Source organism: Thamnophis sirtalis, unplaced genomic scaffold (assembly GCF_051295495.1).
Source record: "Thamnophis sirtalis isolate CommonGarterSnake01/CBP01778 unplaced genomic scaffold, rThaSir2_p1.2 scaffold_8, whole genome shotgun sequence".
In the NCBI taxonomy this organism is placed as follows: Eukaryota; Metazoa; Chordata; class Lepidosauria; order Squamata; family Natricidae; genus Thamnophis; species Thamnophis sirtalis.
This window is the reverse complement of record NW_028261388.1, coordinates 52,286,483-52,304,842: the sequence shown is the minus strand read 5'-3', so window position 1 is coordinate 52,304,842 and position 18,360 is coordinate 52,286,483. Positions and strand designations below refer to the sequence as shown.

The window sequence follows — 18,360 nt, the reverse complement described above, 5'->3', positions numbered from 1 at the left end:
TACACACACACTCTTATATGTAAAAGCTGGATTGGTAAAGGCGCTGTCATCCTTATATTTACTGAACTCAAGATTAATTACTATGTTTCAAGAACATACTAAATATATATTGTCTAATGAGTATGTATTATTCTAATCTTCTCTTAACACATTTGGAATTCAGGTATGTCACTTTTTTCAATACATAAACTGGTGTCATTTTAGAACATTCATTTAATTTAAAGCAGCCATCTCATCCCACTGAACTGTCCAACATGTCTTCTAATTTATATTCGATATTGCTAGAATATATTCTATCGCTGTTAAAAAGTTACACAGGTAGTCCTCGACATGACTACAATTGAGCCCAAAATTTCTGTTGCTAAGTGAGACATCTGTTAAATGGATTTTGTCCCGTTTTATGACCTTTCTTACAATTGTTAAGTGAATCACTGCAGTTATTAAGCTAGTGACATGGTGGTTAAGTGAATCTGACTTCTCCATTGACTTCACCTGTTGAGATTACCAATGGTGATTACATAACCCCAGGACACTGCCACCATCATAAATATGAGTCAGCTGCCAAACATATGAATTTTGATCACGTGACCATGGGGATACTGCAACAGTTGCAAGTATGAAAAACGGTCATAAATCACTTTTTCAGTCCTGTTATAACTTTGGTCACTAAACAAACATAACTCGAGAACTACCTGTATACATGCTGCTAGCAGCGGATTAGGAATAAATGCACAAAGAACAGCAAAAGCCTAAAATTCAATTCGGTCAATCATCCAGAAAAGGTCTTTTCAGAAACTTACAATAAAATATAGGAATTAATCCAATCAGATTTCTGGAAAGAACAAAACGCAAAGGGATATTCTCAAATCCTTTAAAAGCATTTTAAAACAAATGTTTCCTTTAGGTTCCTTCCTGCATGAAGTAACATACGTCGCAAAGGTTGCTTCTAGGTAACTCCGTATAAGGCTGCATCTATAGCTTCTTACAGGGCAACCCTGCCCACCATTACTGACGAAGAAATCTTTTTTCAATAGAACCGCTTTTAAATATATTCTACGGTATTGTTATTTCGATAGCCACTGTTAGAATCCAAATGATAATGACCGTAGCACAGGTTTGTTTTTAATTAAAAAAATAAGTACAGTTTTTAGCAGACAAAATCCTACATCAGCCGCCACTCACATATCGAAAAGTAAAACGAAACGCTGGCATTCAAGTGGGCGTAACCACCACCTACATCGCGCATGCGGGTCACATCGGGTAGGTTTAACTTCCTTTTCAATGCATGCTGGGAAATAGGGTTCCCTTGCCAAAGGGGTTTTCGGGGCGAAAATAGCAGCCTTAATTTCTTTCCCGCTGGCCTCCTTGCGTTTCCCGTTTAGACTCTCCTGTTGCAATTCCAGGGGAGATAAGAGCGCCCGCGCACAAAATCCTCCGCCTCTTCTTCTGGTTTGCTGCTAGGTAACTGAAACCCAGGCGGAGCGGAGGCGAGAGCTGAGCCTGAAAAAGAAATGGCGCCTTAAGAACAACGGCATTGAGTCAGATGTGACAGTCGGTGCGCCCCGCCCTGTGACAGGGTGGAGTCAGCGGCGGCGAAAGGAATCGGAGAAAACGGACTCCAGCCGTACAATCTTCTCCTATTTCCTGCCCCCCCAAAAAGAATTGGCTGAAGTCACGTGGAAAGGGGCCGGTTGGGAAGGCACATGATCCGAGTGGCCCCAGAGGTTGGGAGTCGTCGCGATGGGTACCGCGCTGGACATCAAGATCAAGCGAGCTAACAAGGTGTACCACTGCGGGGTGAGCATTGTCTGCAGGTGCTGCTACACAAATCTGGCGATGTGGAGACCCTGGGATGTTAGGGAAGCTTTTGTTTGGGCGGAAAAGAGCGCTGCAATCTGGTTGCGATCTTCCTCGGGATTCACTCATTGCACTTCCGAAGACTTCGGCGCTTAAGAGTTTAAGGTGTTTTTTCAGCTCTCGTCCCCCCCACCCAGTCGGGGTTTTTTATACACACGCACACACGCAGGTCTTGGCGTATTCAGGTCTTTTCCCGCGTAAGATTGAAAGTATCTATATATCGTTTCGAAACGTCGCAAAGATAAACGTTTCGAAACGACGCCAAGACCTGCATACCTCTACCCGTGAAAATCTACGAAAACATATGTGTGTGTTTGTGGAGCCGTGGGATCTGGGCGTCAGCATCTGGAACAGCGGATGAGATCGCGGTCGGTCGGATGATTCTGGAATCCTCCTGGGAGAGAGAGAGGAATGAAAAGATGCCCGCCCTGACCAAAACGGACACGTTCATGAGGGGAAAACAAAAAAGAGAAGTCTTCCTGACATCTTGGGTGCAGGATTTTTTTCTGGACGTTTAGTTCCGTATGTAACCTCGCTACGTTCTAAAGGAGACTTTATACCACACCGCTTTGCCACCTGAATATCTGTTTCGTAAGAATTAGGTTATTCACATTTTTTAAAACTAGTAGTATTCTGGTATAGTTACAAAGTTGGGGATACCCTAACATTTTATAGGCTCTCTGTTTCCTACAGAGTCAGTGTTTGAATTTATGAAGTGCAGCAATGGCTTTGGAAGACAGGAGAACAACTCCTGCGTTCAAAGGGGGAAAACATGTACTTAGGAGTATTGGAGTTGAAGGCTTTGTTCCTGGTAATGTAAATGGTTCAAGATTTTAGAAGATTAGAGTTGGAGCCCATTGTGTAAATCAGCGTTTCTCAACCTTGGCAACTTGAAACACTAAACTTCAGAGCCCAGGTTTCCTCAGTGAATAATCCCACGAATCTTAGAAGTTGCCAAGATTGAGAAACACTGGCATTGAGTCTTGGTAGAAAGTAGCTATGTTTGCCTCTGTGCCAAGATGGAGTTGTGAAGGTTCGGACTACTCATACCCCCTGCAAAATAAGAAAAAGACATAGTTGGGGAGATTGCTAATAATAATTGGGAGGGTCTAAAAAACTTTGGATATTTTTTTTAAAAAAATCATGTTTTTTTTAAAAAAAATGCCATAAAAAGAAGGGTTCCTTTATTCTTGCTCAAATATTTTCTATTAACTTATAGCAAGAAGACATTTTACTTAGTGCACGAAGCACTATTTTCCCTGTTTAAAGGGCAAAATAGGGTGGTACTATTCTGCAATGCAAGGGGAAGATGCTTTCCTACCCTCAGCAGTCATTGGGCTTTCTACCAAAGGAAGGAGGAGGATTCAGTGCCTGCTTTGTTTGGGATTTTTCTGTTGCTGAACTAGGGATTGGTGAATCTGCTTTTGACAAAGCTGAAAGAAAATAACTGATTATTAACTGTTTATTAGATCTTGAACTTAATTTTTCCAAGCTTATCCAAACAATAAAATTGATACTTAGATTTCTTAGAATCTTTAAGTTTGTAATTCCATTTATTAGAAAAAAATAAACATTTTAAATAAATAATTATTATTGTTTAAATAAATTATACTTTTATATTTAATAAATTCATTAACCATGATAATTGTGTGAGTAAATCAAATGCATGTTGCATTTGCATTCTTAAAATAATGTAACAAGATTACTACATGTAGTATAAAGATGAATACTGCATATAGTTCAGCATCTTTGAAAATATATTCCCTCCCCAATAAAGCCAATAAAGAAAATTCTCTTAAGGATACCTCTTTAGTGCCTCTAACTATTGAATCCCAGACTTTGTGGACTGGCAAAAGAACCTAAAATTTCAATTCAAAATATTTCCTTGATAATTATTTACAGTACTATATTAATTGTTATATTAATTTATATTTTATATGTGAATAATATAGGAGCAGAACTTCAGAGTAAATTATTTATTTGGGTTTTATAGTTCTTTTACATTGAAATGCTATGCATGGTTTGTTAATATATAAACTATAGATTTGATCCAGTATATGGATTTGAATTTCATAGTTAATTCTCAGAACTATTCACTTCATTGCATTTGCATTCTAAAGTTTGCTGAAAATGTTGAATCATTTATGTTTGAATCATTTATATTAAGCACAACTATAATCTCTTATTAATTTGTTTTCAGGTATGCACTCGGTGTATTTTATAATCTATGTGATATTTTTCAAAAATTGTATTTGTTCTTGGCCAATAGTAAGGCATTGTCCTCACACAAATGTACACACATGTTCATGTCAGTGGCCAATACACTTTTAATTTCACAGGCGTTCTTTTAATATTTATTCATATGTACAATGAACAACCAAATGGACATCTTTGTAGTCTTGTTCAAATTTGAATGAGTCATTAAACATTCAATTTATTCCCTTACATGCTTTCTTTCCATCACACATCGATCACTTTTACCTTGTCCAGGATTCATGCAAATCCTTCTATCATCAAGAATATTCATGTTATTGTATATTTTACTTTTCTGATCGAGAATTGTACAGTCAATTTTCTCAAATTCATATAGATCTCATTGCCACAGTTCCTGTTAGCATAAAACCATATTGCATTTCTTAGATGATGTCCCCTCAGATATCTTTTCAATCCAAATATCACCAAACACTTGGATATGCCTGCTTTAACTAATTCTCTAGCAATTTTGCCATTCATGCATTTTACCTTTTATAAAATAGGGAAATAAGAATGACATTCTTCCAAATATTAAGCTCATAAATGTTCAACATTGCACAACCATTTCATAAGCAAATCATTCTATATTTGATCATTTTCTAGTTATTCCATCTCTGTCTACAGTTTGCCATTTTCACAATATCTATTACTTCTTATTCAGAATCTATTTTCTTAGATACTTATAGCATTTATAGCATTCATTTCAACTCTTTTGATTTATTATTGTTTCCATACAAATTTTTCAATATTTTTTCATATTCATTATGTTAGTTCTACAGAAGGTTTCTTGTTTTAAATTTTTTTCGCTCTCTTCCAAAACAATTTTTATTGTTTCGTTGTGAAAATTATTCTATACTTTATCTGCCTATTTAAATCATAACCATTCCTTACGATCTTTTATGCCATTATTGAGATCTTCCTTTTTTTTATAATACACAGTATAAACTGTCCTGTGCCATCCTCATTTTATGAAGTATGAGCACTTATTTTTTCTCAGTAACAACCTTTACTCCATCAAGCATCCTCTTTAATACTTTCCATTGTTGTATCTCTGAATGCTTTGGTGACATTTTGTAGCAACATTATTTTTCATTCTATTCAAAATAGCTTCTATATTCTCTTTCTTTTTGGCCATTCATTCTGAGCGATTAATCTGTCTTCCAAAATATTTCCATCTAGGACTCATGTTTTCTCTTCTTAAAGGCACATGATTTTCACTGTGGTTTTTAACTTTTCTCTTTTTATACTATATCATTTTTAATGCTCCCAGACAATCATCTTTCCTCTATTTAGAACTTTCATAAACCTTGTGGCCTCCACTAACTTTCTACATTTTTCATCATAAAGAATCAAAACAGCCATACTTTTCTGTTCAGTCCTTTGTCTTCTATACACATAGATAAACTTAATTGATTAACATAGGAAGTCCTCAACTTATGACCACAATTGAGCCCAAAATTTCTGTTAAGTGAGACATTTGTTAAGTAAGCTTTGCCTGATTTTACGGCCTTTCTTGCCACAGTTGTTAAGTGAATCACTGCAGTTGATAAATTAATAATCCAGTTGTTAAGTGAATCTGGCTTCTCCATTGACTTTGCTTGCCAGAAGGTAGCAAAAGAGGATCACATGACCATGGGACAGGATAGTGGTCATAAATATGAACCAGTTGCCAAGCATCTGGATTTTGATCACATGATCATGGGATGCTGCAAAGATCATGACTGAAAAACGGTCATGTCACTTTTTTCAGTGCTATTGTAACTTTGAATGGTCACTAAATGAATTGTTGTAAGTCGAGAACTATCTGTACCCCACCTTTGAACATACTTAATACTCCTTCCTCCTCCCATTTTCCCCTCAATAGCCCTGTGAGGTAGATTGCAGAGAGTGACTGACCCAAAGTCACCCAACTTGCTTTCATGCATAAGGCAGGACTTGAATTCATTATCCCCTGGATTCTAACCTGGTGTCTTAACTTTAAGACCAAACTACTATTTTAAAGACTTCTAAGTAAATGCATCAAATAATACAATTCTTATTCATTCTGAGGACTCCACACAACTCAATTCCTATTATCACCATACCTTGAATTATAATAAGCAATTGTCAACATCATATGAATTCCTATTTTAATATATATCCATAGCAATATAATTGGCACCAATTCATACTGTCTTATATAATTTTATTCCTTTCATGCATAATTAAATCTGTCCTTTTACTCACATGCATGACCTCTTTATTTACATATATTCTTGTGCTGCATAAGAATGATGTGACTAAATTCTATTGCATTCTCAGCCAATATCCCTCAACATTGTTATTGTGGTGAAAAATAGAGTGTACATTATGTATTCCCCTTGAGTTTTTGAATAAAAAGGTGAAATATCCTCACTAATCAAATCCCAACATACATACATTTTTTCATTTTATTTGTTTATTTGTACTCTTTACCACTTATCCTCTTGCATTCCAAGTTGCAATCTTACATATATTATTGTTCTCAACAAATGGATTAATATTAATCTACTATGTCATGCAAGAGGTTTCTGCATAAAAGTACTCTGATACAGTAAAGGAAGAGTAAACTACATGATCAGATTTAGATAGAGCCATGCCACAGGCAAAATTCTCTACTAATTGTAAAAATACAATGTTGGTAAGCTTTAGCACATTTTGGCCACTATTCTATGCAAACTAAGATATCTAAACTGAAGACTACCTTTGCAAGCCAACTTAATATTACCTACTTCCAACTAATCAGAAGTTTCATGCAGTATATTGACATTAAATGTACTGGTACTTCCTTGGATAATTATTGTATTGATATACTTAAATTATCATAATATATAAAATGTAAGTAGTATCAAAACTGATCTATATGATGTTCTCAATTTTTCCCCAATTAGGAAGTTCTCACTGGAGTGGTGGTCATAACAAGTAAAGATTCAATCCAGCATCAGGGAATCTCATTAACAATGGAAGGATCTGTAAATCTGCAGCTCAGTGCTAAAAGTGTTGGTGTGTTTGAAGCATTCTGCAATTCTGTTAAGGTACAAACAATAAAAAACATGCATTATGGAGACTTTTCTATCAGAGTATATGAGAAGAATATAAATATAGGGAGGCTGTTCTTATTAGATCAGTCCAGTCATGGTGACTGATGGACCCACAAGGGTTCCAGAGGGATCTGGAGAGTGTTCCATAGGATCTACAGCAATGTCCATGAAGGCCTTTAGTTGCTGTTTAGAACAAGAGGCCAGCTGTAGCCTTATATTGGATTGCACCATGCAGTGTCTCATTTCCAGTGGATCTCATCGTTCCCTGTGGTTTACGGAGATGCCAAGGGAGATGAAACGGGAGAGGAGACATCTAGAGTACTTCTGGATATCAACAAAGGACGAACTCAATCAAGCATAGATGAGAGTTGCTATAAGGATCCACTTTGTGGTGGTAATGAAATCGCAATACTTTTGCTGTTATTGCGCCATAGCCTTTTTCTTGGTGACCTGAGCCCATTCAAATTTGTCCCCGGTTAGACTCCAGCGTTGGTGCAAGTTCTGTGGAGATGCCTGGGAACGGTTTGAGTCTGTTGGGCGCAGGGGTCCTTACAACTGTGAGTTCAGCCATCTTGCTCTTCCTTGTTGACCATGGCTCCTTGGGAATAGGCCTTGCAGTATTTTTTTTTGTCAAAAGTTTTTTTTTTTTTTTAACATACATATAATCCAAAGTATACCTTTACATCTTAACAAACATTTTTGGGTATTCAATAATATATCAATTCCTTTTGCCATTAAGCCTGTTCAATTTTTATTTGCTCTTCTGCTTTCCATACACCATATTTCATCTTCAGCTCTCCTCTTCTCCTCCCTGCCTTCTTCTTCCCTCTACCCTCTCTTTCTTCTCTACTTCCCCTTGCTCTCTCCCTCTCCTCTCTTTCCACACCTTCCCTCTCTCCTGCTCCTGCAGTTTGAATTCATACTTGAATGAGAGGTTGTTCCTTCATCTCTTACAGAAGTGTTGGTTCATCTTCCCGCCCCCTCCTCAAAAAGCCATTACTGGATCCCACCATACTGCACAATGTAGAGAAGCTGGCTGCCCAGCAGTTTCCACAGATTATTTGGAACCCTTTCAGTCAGGATTCAAGCAAACACTTAAATTATATTGGTTGTGCAATTGGATTATTTCTGTCAGGAGTAGGAGGGGGATAGTACATCCATTCTGGGTGTCACTGATCTCTTGATGGCTTTCAATACCATTGATCATGGTATTTTCCTGGATTGGCATTGGGGATTGGGAAAGGATGACACTAATTGTTCTGGTTCACTTCCTTCCTATGGGGCCAATAGCAGTCAGTCGTGGCCTGCCAACTGCCAGCAGGCTCGGACAGTGAGGAGGTTGGGAAGGAACTTGGGCCAGCCGTGGAGTCTGGAGAAGGCTCTGATGGGTGTTCTGCTTTGGGAGACAGAGATGGGGCCAGGGTCATCCAACATTTATCAGCCGCTTTTGGAGTCTGAGATAAGAAGGGGGAAGAAGAACAGCTGAAGCCTCTTCCAGATGTGCGTATGCGCAGAGCTGCCAGGAGAAGGGAACAACTAAGGAACAGGGGTTGACTCAGAAGAAAAGGTGCAAGTGGATGCTGAATCCACTTGCACTGTTGATCTCTGGCAGGCCCGGGATAGGGGCTGTTCCTCTGTCCTGGTCCTATTAGACCTCTCAGCAGCTTTCGATACCATCAACCATGGTATCCTACTGCGACAACTCGAGGGGTTGGGAGTGGGGGGCACCGTTTTACGGTGGTTATCCTCCTACCTGTTGGATCGATCGCAGTTTGTGTTGACTGGAGGGCAGAGATCGACCCCGAGGCGCGTCACTTGTGGGGTGCCCCAGCGGTCGGTTCTCTCACCCCTCCTGTTCAACATATATATGAAACCACTGGGTGAGATCATCTGTGGTTTTGGGGTACAGTATCATCAATATGCTGATGATACCCAACTTTTCATCTTTACCCCAAACCACCCAAACGATGCCCTCGACGTGATGTCCCGATGCCTGAAGGCTGTGCGGATCTGGATGGGGAGGAACAGGCTCAAGATCAATCCCTCCAAGACGGAGTGGCTGTGGTTTCCGTCATCCCAATTTGTGCATCTTGTTCCATCTTTGATGATAGGGGGAGAAATTTTAGCCCCCTCAGAGAGGGCCCGCAATCTGGGTGTCCTCCTGGATACGCGGCTTAGTTTAGAAGAACACCTGACAGCCGTGACCAGGGGGGCCTTTTATCAAGTTCACCTAGTACATCAGTTGCGCCCCTTTCTGGATTGGGATGCTCTGCACAGTCACTCATGCCCTCGTCCTTTCTCGCCTGGACTACTGTAATGCTCTCTACATGGGGCTGCCCTTGAAGAGCAGCCAGAAGCTTCAACTGGTCCAGAATGCGGCTGCGCGGGTTGTCATGGGGGCACCAGGTACTCCCATGTTACACCCCTTTTAGGCGTCCTGCACTGGTTGCCAGTTGTCTTCCGGGTGCGATTCAAGGTACTAATTATGACCTTTAAAGCGCTCCATGGCTTAGGCCCAGGGTACCTGCGAGACTGCCTACTGCCACCGGTAGCCTCCCATCGTCCAGTGCGATCCCACAGAGTTGGCCTCCTCAGGGTGCCGTCGGCCGGACAGTGTCGGCTAGTGACCCCCAGGGGGAGAGCCTTCTCTGTGGGAGTGCCTTCCCTCTGGAATGAGCTGCCCCCAGAGCTTCGTATAATCCCCGACCTCCGGTCCTTCCGACGCGCCCTAGAAAGTTGGCTTTTCCAGCAAGCCAGCCTGGCCTGAACAAAACAAATCAAATTAATGATTACTGTTAATTTTAATTCTTTTTTAAAAAATGTGTCATTGTCAATTTTAATTGGGTTTGGGATATCCTGTTTAATTTCTTCTTAACTTTTCTATTATATGTTTCTCTTAATGTTGTACACTGCCCTGAGTCCTTGGGAGAAGGGTGGCATATAAATTGAATAAACCTAAACCTAAACCATACCAACAAACTCCCTACTTTTAAACCATTGTCCATTTCTTGAGGTTCTGTACTATACTTTCACCACAAAAGATAATGTTTAATTCCTAAAAATAGTGTTACGCCTACTATGTAAAGTAGCTGTTTAATGTCTTTTTATTTTCTTTTAATGTATTTTAAACATTTATTAGACTTCCACTAGGTAAGATTTAAGTGTTGAAGTAGTTAAAGAGATACTTTTTCATTTTATATGATAGTCTTGATCTGACTAGTCATAAATCTTGAAGTGGATGGGTGGACAGTTTTTTTTAATTAGATATTGAGAGTGTTGAGCATTGAGCATGTCTTAATTTTTCAGTTAGATTATGCAGGTTATTTCAGATGTAACAAGGCTTTTATTATTTTTACTATTTTTGAAAGCAGTTCTAATACAAATGAAAAAGATTACATGAATGCATGTGTGTGTTTTTAAATTTTATTTATTTATTTTTTTGGTAAACATTTTTTATTTTATAACATAAAAATTCCAATTTCAGTTGAACAGTGTGTTGTGTGGGTACAAGTAATTTTAGAAAATAATAATCAAAATGTTTACAGCAATAGTAGTTACATTAACATTGATTCTATAGTGACAGTAATACTTGCTTAACCATTTTAACAAATCTCTTATAACATTAGTCCTTTTCTTACATTTCCACATTTCTAACTTCTGTTTTTATTAGCCAACCATTGATAAAAAGAGTCCCATGTCGAAAATATTCAGTTTCTTCTTTTTCCTTAATTATCATTGTTAATCTATCCATTTCTTCACTTTCTAATATTTTTTAAATTACATTTTCATCTGTCGGGATTTCTTCACTTTTCCTGTTTTTTTTTAATTTATATGCTGTCTAACTGAGCAGTGTGCATATGTATGTATATATGTGTGTGTACACATACATAACACTTACATACATATACCCACACACCATTTGGAGAGCTTTATAGACACAGGAGGCTCTCTGCTATCTATTCATGTCTCTTATGTATGAAAGGGAGGCAATGTTAACCAGAGCAAGTGGAAACAGAAAACTTCTGTCCATTCAGAAGAGCAGAGAATGCTTGTGCTGAGTTTAATGTAATGTGTAGACGTTGTCTAGAATTGTTTGCAATTGAGTGTACGCTATATTTCTGCAACTTCAAAGAGTTGAACCTGAATGGACAGGATTGCGGCTCTATTTCTTATGATACATTTAAAAATGTGCATTTTCAGAAATTCGTAAGCTTTTTGTTTGCAACAAAAAATAAAGGACAATTAACAATTAAGTCTTTCTAATTTTTTATTCGTTTTTGCAGCCTATCCAACTGATTAATAGTACGGTAGAAATGGTAAAATCTGGAAAACTGCCTAGTGGTAAAACAGAAATTCCTTTTGAATTCCCACTGCAAGTAAAAGGAAGCAAAATTCTTTATGAAACTTACCATGGAGTTTTTGTCAATATCCAGGTGAGAACAGATGACAGTCTACAAAAACCTTACTCTTTATAGTGATTGTACACAATTGCTTTAATTTTTTTAAGATTAAGCGAAGGAAATTCCATTAAAAGAGTTGTCTGATAGCATGAATTTCTTCTTTTATTCAAGTTTAAAGAATCCCATAAGAGCTATAAAAAACTGCACCTTAACGTATTTTCTTCATATTTCCATTATTTAAAATGAAGCAAACTATAGATCCTAGCAAATCAGAAAAATATTGAAGAGGAGATTCTTCATAGAAATGTACAGACTTTTTACATTGTCAGATTTTTTTAAAAAATGAGATTCATCTTACGTAACATAAGCTCAGATCACTATAAATAAGTTTCTTTCTGTAAGCTACAGTACAGCATAACAGAAGTGATCTGGCGTATGGTTTTAATTCAGAATTGATATGGCTCAGTGTCTAATCACTTTTTATTGGTTAAACATGGGAGTTTTAACTAACAAAACTCATTGGGATTTATGATGGAGGCTTCCTTTGAGCTAATGATGTACTGCAGAAATTTTTGTCTCAAACTATTTGCTTCCCTTCCTTTAGCAAATTATTCAAATCTATCCAAGATATTAACATACCTAGTCTTATGAAAAACACTAGGATTATTCTTCTTTTTTGCAATGCTTTTTATTTCTAATCTTGAATAACATGGCTTTATTATTACTATAGTTTTAGGGAGATGACCATTGGATTTAGCCCAGTAGCAAAAAATGATTGAAATCCTGTATTTGCTTTGTGTTTTTAATTCCTGCTTTGATTTGATTTGATTTTCAGCAGTGTGCCCAAAATATTTTTGAACTGGAAGATTTTTAGAATATATCTTTCCTTAAACTAAAAACATTTTGAAATGATGCCTTTCTAGGTAGAATTTCCATAGTAGATAAAAATTATAGTAACTATAAATAAAATACCAATTTACAAAATTAGAAATAATTAGTAATAAATACTTATTTTTTAATTTCATGAGCAGAATAATAACCTTTTTGTTTTGCATATTTGTATAGTATACTCTTCGATGTGATATGCGACGTTCTCTCCTGGCCAAGGATTTGACAAAATCTTGTGAATTTATAGTCCATTCACCAGTAAGTTTGCTTTTAGGAAGAGACTTGTGAATATATTCATTTAGTTGTAGTTGGATTATATAGAGGTCCTGGATTAGAAGCAGGAAGATCTGAGTTGTCCACACTCAGCCAGGAAAATGATGGAATAACTTTGGGCCAAACATACTATCAGCCTATTCCGCCACCAGGACTTTTGTTCTTATGAAAATAGGAGGAGGGAGTGGCATATATGTCACTTGGAGCTCCTGAATGAAAAGCAGAACATAAATCTGATAAATAAAACAAGAATAGGGATTTGACCTTAATAATGAGTTCACTGTATAATATACTGTATGTATTTGTAGTTGCTGCTATAAGTGCCCTAAAATACTAGACTGGCCTTGGCTATAATATGAGTTTGCTCTTCATGATCATTAGATGGAATAGAAAATTTTCAAATGTTACTTTTTAGCTTAATTAGAGCATGCTTCAAATTATGGGATTAGAGCATGCTTCAAATCACGGGATGTTTGATTAACCTTAATTGATCTTACCAAAGTAATTTCTTCCCAAGACTATTCTAGTAGTGATTTATTCTAGCTCTTCTAACACTTAAAAGTACATGATTTCAAATATGCACTTTCTCAAAGTAATAAATGACTACTAGATTTATTTCTGAACTTTCTTTTCATTCTTTTTATAGCCTCAGAAAGGTAAACCAACTCCAAGCCCTGTAGACTTTACTATTACTCCTGAAACATTACAGAATGTGAAAGAGGTAAGAACCATTTTAGAAAAGTAGTTTTGTGGAATGGTTAAGGCAACAGACTGGACACTTATGAGTTCTAGTTGCACCCTAGGCACAAAGGCAGCTGGGTGGTATTAGGTTAGTCACTTTTTCTCAGTCCTAGGAAGGAGCCAATGGCAAACCATTTCCAAAAACCTTGTCAAGAAATGGCAGGGGCTTGTCTAGACAATTGCAAAGAATCCACACTAACTTGAAGCACAAAAAGAAATGGTTTAAAAAAGTTGAAGCTCCCAGAACAGTGGAAGAATAGGAGCACATAGAGTGAGGAAAGAAAATATTTCTATTAAAGGATGTATCTGAAGAAATTCCTTCCGTTTAGTTTTCAAAATGATTTTGGTGGCCGGAGGGGGGAGGGGGGAGAAAAATAGGTCTTTCTCTGTGGGGAAAAATCAGTTAAGCAAAACTAGATTTGAGAGAGCCAGCACTTTATAAAAGCCATCACTGCTTGGGAGAAAATCCCAAAGGAGCTCCTTTTCAAAGGGTTCCCGATAGCTTGAAATGGATCTTGGCTTTGAGAGGCAGGGCTTTGCTCATATCCTTTATATGTCATTGAGATTCCTGGAGAAGATATTGGGAGGTTTCTCTTAATTTTCAGTGATGAATGTGACCCTTTCTTTATTAAGGCTTATATAGGTGACTATTCTGAAGTATTTTGCATCTTACGATAATTAATTTAAGTTTCGCTGGTTTCAGTAGGCATGCTGTGAAGATGACTAAGTATAGATCCAACCATTCTTTATGAAGTGTGTAGTTTTCTGTATATTATAGTTCAATTAACTGTACCTACAGATTTAACATCTGAGGAGTTAACTGCAGGTTACACTAAATATATGTTTAGAAAATCACCTGTTACTTACATATATTTCACTTCTATTTTGAAGAAAAGATACTGAATGGGATAAGGAGAGGTGATGAAAGAGTAAAACGTAATTTCTTCTCTCTTCCGCTATGAGCTAATGAGAATAAGAGGCAAAGAGCCATGCTATAAAATGAACATAATATGCGACAAGAACATTTGTACAACTATTATATAAATTACCCCCCCCCCCTCACTCACTCCCTCTCTTTGCTTTTAGAGAGCATTGCTTCCAAAATTTCTCATAAGAGGCCATCTCAATTCAACAAACTGCATCATAACACAACCTCTAACAGGGGAACTGATAGTGGTGAACTCTGATGCTGCTGTTAAAAGCATTGAACTCCAGCTAGTACGAGTGGAAACCTGTGGTATGTTTTTATGTCTGCCGGTGCATAAATTGGTGTTGGAGAACAGAATTGGAAGTGTATTCTTGAGTTGTGACTGTGAAATGCTTCTGTCATTCCAGATATTGATAGAGGACAGTTAGGCCCTCATCCACATCCAAATGTTTCCTGTTGTGATAATGGTATTGGTGGAATTTATTTGGCAGTTAACAATCTCATATACAAATAAATAAAACTTTGATGTAATTTTTATTAATTCCAAAGTGAAACCATCTTTAGAAGTTTGAAATAAATGTTCCAGATCTGTGTAATACTAAATTAACTTCATTAATTTTTAATACAGTTCATATTTGAAGTTCCTCTTGCAGCTCTGAAGTGATTTGGAACGGCTCCTCAAAGACATCCAACCTACATGAGTGACTCAGACATCTTGATGATGAATGTTTAATTATTAAACCTGCCTGCATTTGAATGTATTATTTAGTAAGTTGGGGGCTCTGAATGCCACTTGTCTCTCATTTTTGCAAAGGCTGTGCTGAAGGTTATGCTAGAGATGCCACTGAGATTCAGAACATTCAGATTGCTGATGGCGACGTCTGCAGAAATCTTCCTATTCCAATCTACATGGTCTTTCCAAGATTATTTACATGTCCTACACTGGAAACTACAAACTTCAAAGTTGGTAAGAACTGCATTTTAAACTGTTAAGACATACAAACAGGGTGTTGCCCAATGCTTTATTTCCATTATGGTCACCCAACACTTAGAACAAAAAACTATTGGTAGGATATCAGCTGTACAAACCTGTATCATGTTTTCCTTTACTTGACTTTTCCATTGAAATAGGTGTGATTTTGTTAACTTCTTTTTTTATAGTAGCGCTGGTTAACCATTTGGTTGTATTGTATCATCTTTTCTTGACAGCCTTTCCTTGGAAGAGTCATGATCATAATTACAGATTTTTGTAAAGACCTGAGATTGTTTGATACATTTTGTATACTGCAACGTGCTCTACATGGGGCTGCCCTTGAGGAGCATCCGGCGACTTCAGCTAGTGCAGAACGCAGCCGCGCGAGTGATTGCGGGTGTACCTCGATTCACCCGCATTACACCTATCCTCCGCGAGCTGCGCTGGCTACCTGTCGATCTCCGGATGCGCTTCAAGGTGCTATTGATCACCCATAAAGCCCTACATGGCAGTGGATCTGGATACTTGAGAGACCGCCTTCTGCCAATTACCTCCCTACGACCTATAAGATCTCATAGATTAGGCCTCCTCCGTATTCCATCGGCCAGCCAGTGTCGGCTGGCAACCACAAGGAGGAGGGCCTTCTCAGCAGTGGCCCCGACCCTTTGGAACGAGCTCCCCGTAGAGATCCGTACTCTCTCCACCGTCCAGGCCTTCCGCATAGCCTTGAAGAACTGGCTCGCCCGTCAGGCCTGGGGATAAGGACTGTTACCCCGCCCGAATGTAGTATGCATGTTGTTTGCTATTTTATTATGTGTTGTAATCTCAATGTCGTATTCCCCCCTCCCTTGGTTTTCTGTGAGCCGCCCTGAGTCCCCTCAGGGAAAAGGGCGGCCTACAAATACAAATAAAACCATAAAACCATAAAACCGTATACCACTGAATTCAGTTCATCTCGTAATAGTTAACCATAGATTAGAGTTTGCAGCAAATACCCATTCAGCAGAACTCAGAATCCAGAAGTAAAGAATCAGTAATCACAGAAACTATATAACTTTTTAAAGCCATTTTGCCCTCCCTAGGCTCCAGAGGCTTTATAGGAGCCTGGGGAGGGCGAAAACAGCCTCTCCACCCCCTCCAGAGGCTTCAGCAGCTTTCCTGAAGCCTCCAGAGGGCAAAAAACTGGCCCTATGGGCAAACCGGACATTCAGGAACGTTGCTCATAGGACTGTTTTTAGTTCTCCGGAGCCTTCAGGCCCCTTAAGGCTGTGGAGGGCTTAAATCGACCCTACGAGCCAACTAGAAGTCCGTTCCTGAATTTCCGGTTTGCCCATAGGGCCGGATTTTGGGGCTCCGGAGGCTTCAGGAAAGCTTCTGAAGCCTCTGAAGGGCCTCCGGGAAGGCGGGGAAGGCTGTTTTCACCCTCCCCAGGCTCCTATAAAGCCTCTGGAGCCTGGGGAGGACGAAAAAAGCATGCTAAAAATGTGTTGCGCCTGTCACGCACGCATGCGTGCTGGGGGGTCGCGTATTGCACATGACCCCCTGCCCTCCCTCCACATGCAAGCCAAAAAAGGTTTGCCATCGCTGTATTAAACATGAGTTTAGTTTAAGCAAAAGGAAAAGCTTGGATTGCTAGGTATATTTTAAAATATTTTTGAACAGTACTGATTTAATGTGTACTGCTTTACACTTTGCTATACTAATAACTTTATTTATATGTGCTACAGGTATCCCAGATGGTAGATCTAATAATCTGTGCTAATTCCAGAATATTTTCTTTTTTTCACAGAATTTGAAGTTAACATCGTTGTTCTCTTGCATGATGATCACTTAATCACAGAGAACTTTCCACTGAAACTTTGCAGAATGTGATTAGGTTTGCTTTACAATTATTATCAGACTAGATGCCTCCCATTTGTGGGGCATCAAAACAATTGGCATTGCAGGCACTAAGTAATATAGCTATGATTGAGCAGAATTTTAAGTTACAATAACAATGTTCTGACCCAATAAGTCAGTGTTTAATAAGCACTGATTCACATTTGTCTGTAATGCCATTGCAATGCAAGTGTTAATCTAAGTTAAAATGGGGCCTACATGGCCTACACTTCTGTCTATTCTTATTCGTTTATGAGAGTTCTGTGAGTAAGAAATTTAGACAGAGAAGAAGAGTTGCTTATAGCAATATGTTTTGACCAAAATTATTTTGTATACATGTCTTAGCCTATTATACTAAAAAAATTCTACCTTAATTTTGGAAACTTTTGTATGTCCTATGAGATGTCCCTACAGTCATGAGAGATTAGAAATGCACTTATCAAAATATTTGACTGACATACTAAAACTATTCAAAACAAGTTGAATTTAGACATTCCTGTTTCCTCTGCTAGCATCTAAAGACTTAATTATCGTAGCTTAATTGGTAAAAATGTTGGTCTGACCTTAATAACTGATTGGAGGATTAGTCATAAGGAATAGTTATGATTCAGTGCTGGCATCTTGTTACCAGATTGATGTTACAAGGCAAAAATAATTTGAGGCAACATAGAGGAAAGAGCATGGTAAAGGCAGTAGAGGTAAATGAGAAGGTAAAATTATTGCACTTTTCCTACCATTGGAAGATGTTGAACTATATATTGAATACATTTCACTTTGATGTAGCATCAGCTTGGCAATACTAATAGAAAGTAAACTTTATTTAACACCTGATATATCTGATTGTTGATGTCAATAAATCATTCATATGTCCATCCAATGAGTACAATTAACTGTGATTCATTGATTTGCATAAAATACCTAAGAGTGTATTTTGTTCTTCATAAATACCCACTAGGATGTCTTAATTTAAGTGAGCCCGTTTTGCTATGCTTGCTGGTGCCCAGGCTTGGTATGTGTGGTTGTGCTTTGCTATTTGATTTTGTGAATCCAGCTAATGTGATCTATAATATAAAATAAGCCTTATGGTTTCAGGCATTGAAAGCATGTGTA

The 18,360-nt window shown here is 38.1% G+C and overlaps 1 protein-coding gene across 3 annotated transcripts; it reads left to right on the top strand.

The window, feature by feature from the left end:
- Positions 1-1,299: 1,299 nt before the first annotated feature.
- VPS26C (VPS26 endosomal protein sorting factor C) lies at positions 1,300-18,127 on the top strand. Of its 3 annotated transcripts, none has more exons than XM_014056242.2 (8): positions 1,300-1,797; positions 7,020-7,163; positions 11,453-11,602; positions 12,635-12,715; positions 13,377-13,451; positions 14,558-14,708; positions 15,214-15,366; positions 17,162-18,127. In XM_014056242.2, the coding sequence occupies exons 1-8, from the start codon at positions 1,741-1,743 to the stop codon at positions 17,242-17,244; spliced, it is 894 nt and encodes a 297-aa protein (XP_013911717.1). In that variant the 5' UTR covers positions 1,300-1,740; the 3' UTR covers positions 17,245-18,127. The 3 variants fall into 3 exon arrangements, with proteins under 3 accessions (XP_013911717.1, XP_087577776.1, XP_013911718.1); XM_014056243.2 differs by lacking the exon at positions 1,300-1,797 and adding an exon at positions 1,835-2,459; XM_087721650.1 differs by lacking the exon at positions 7,020-7,163.
- Positions 18,128-18,360: the final 233 nt, after the last annotated feature.

Bases quoted from the DNA above. Each gene is read 5' to 3' on its own strand.
- VPS26C (XM_014056242.2), top strand. From the start codon at position 1,741: ATGGGTACCGCGCTGGACATCAAGATCAAGCGAGCTAACAAGGTGTAC. The intron at 13,452-14,557 runs GTAAGAACCATT...CTTTGCTTTTAG, and splicing joins CATTACAGAATGTGAAAGAG to AGAGCATTGCTTCCAAAATT. The intron at 14,709-15,213 runs GTATGTTTTTAT...ATTTTTGCAAAG, and splicing joins AGTACGAGTGGAAACCTGTG to GCTGTGCTGAAGGTTATGCT.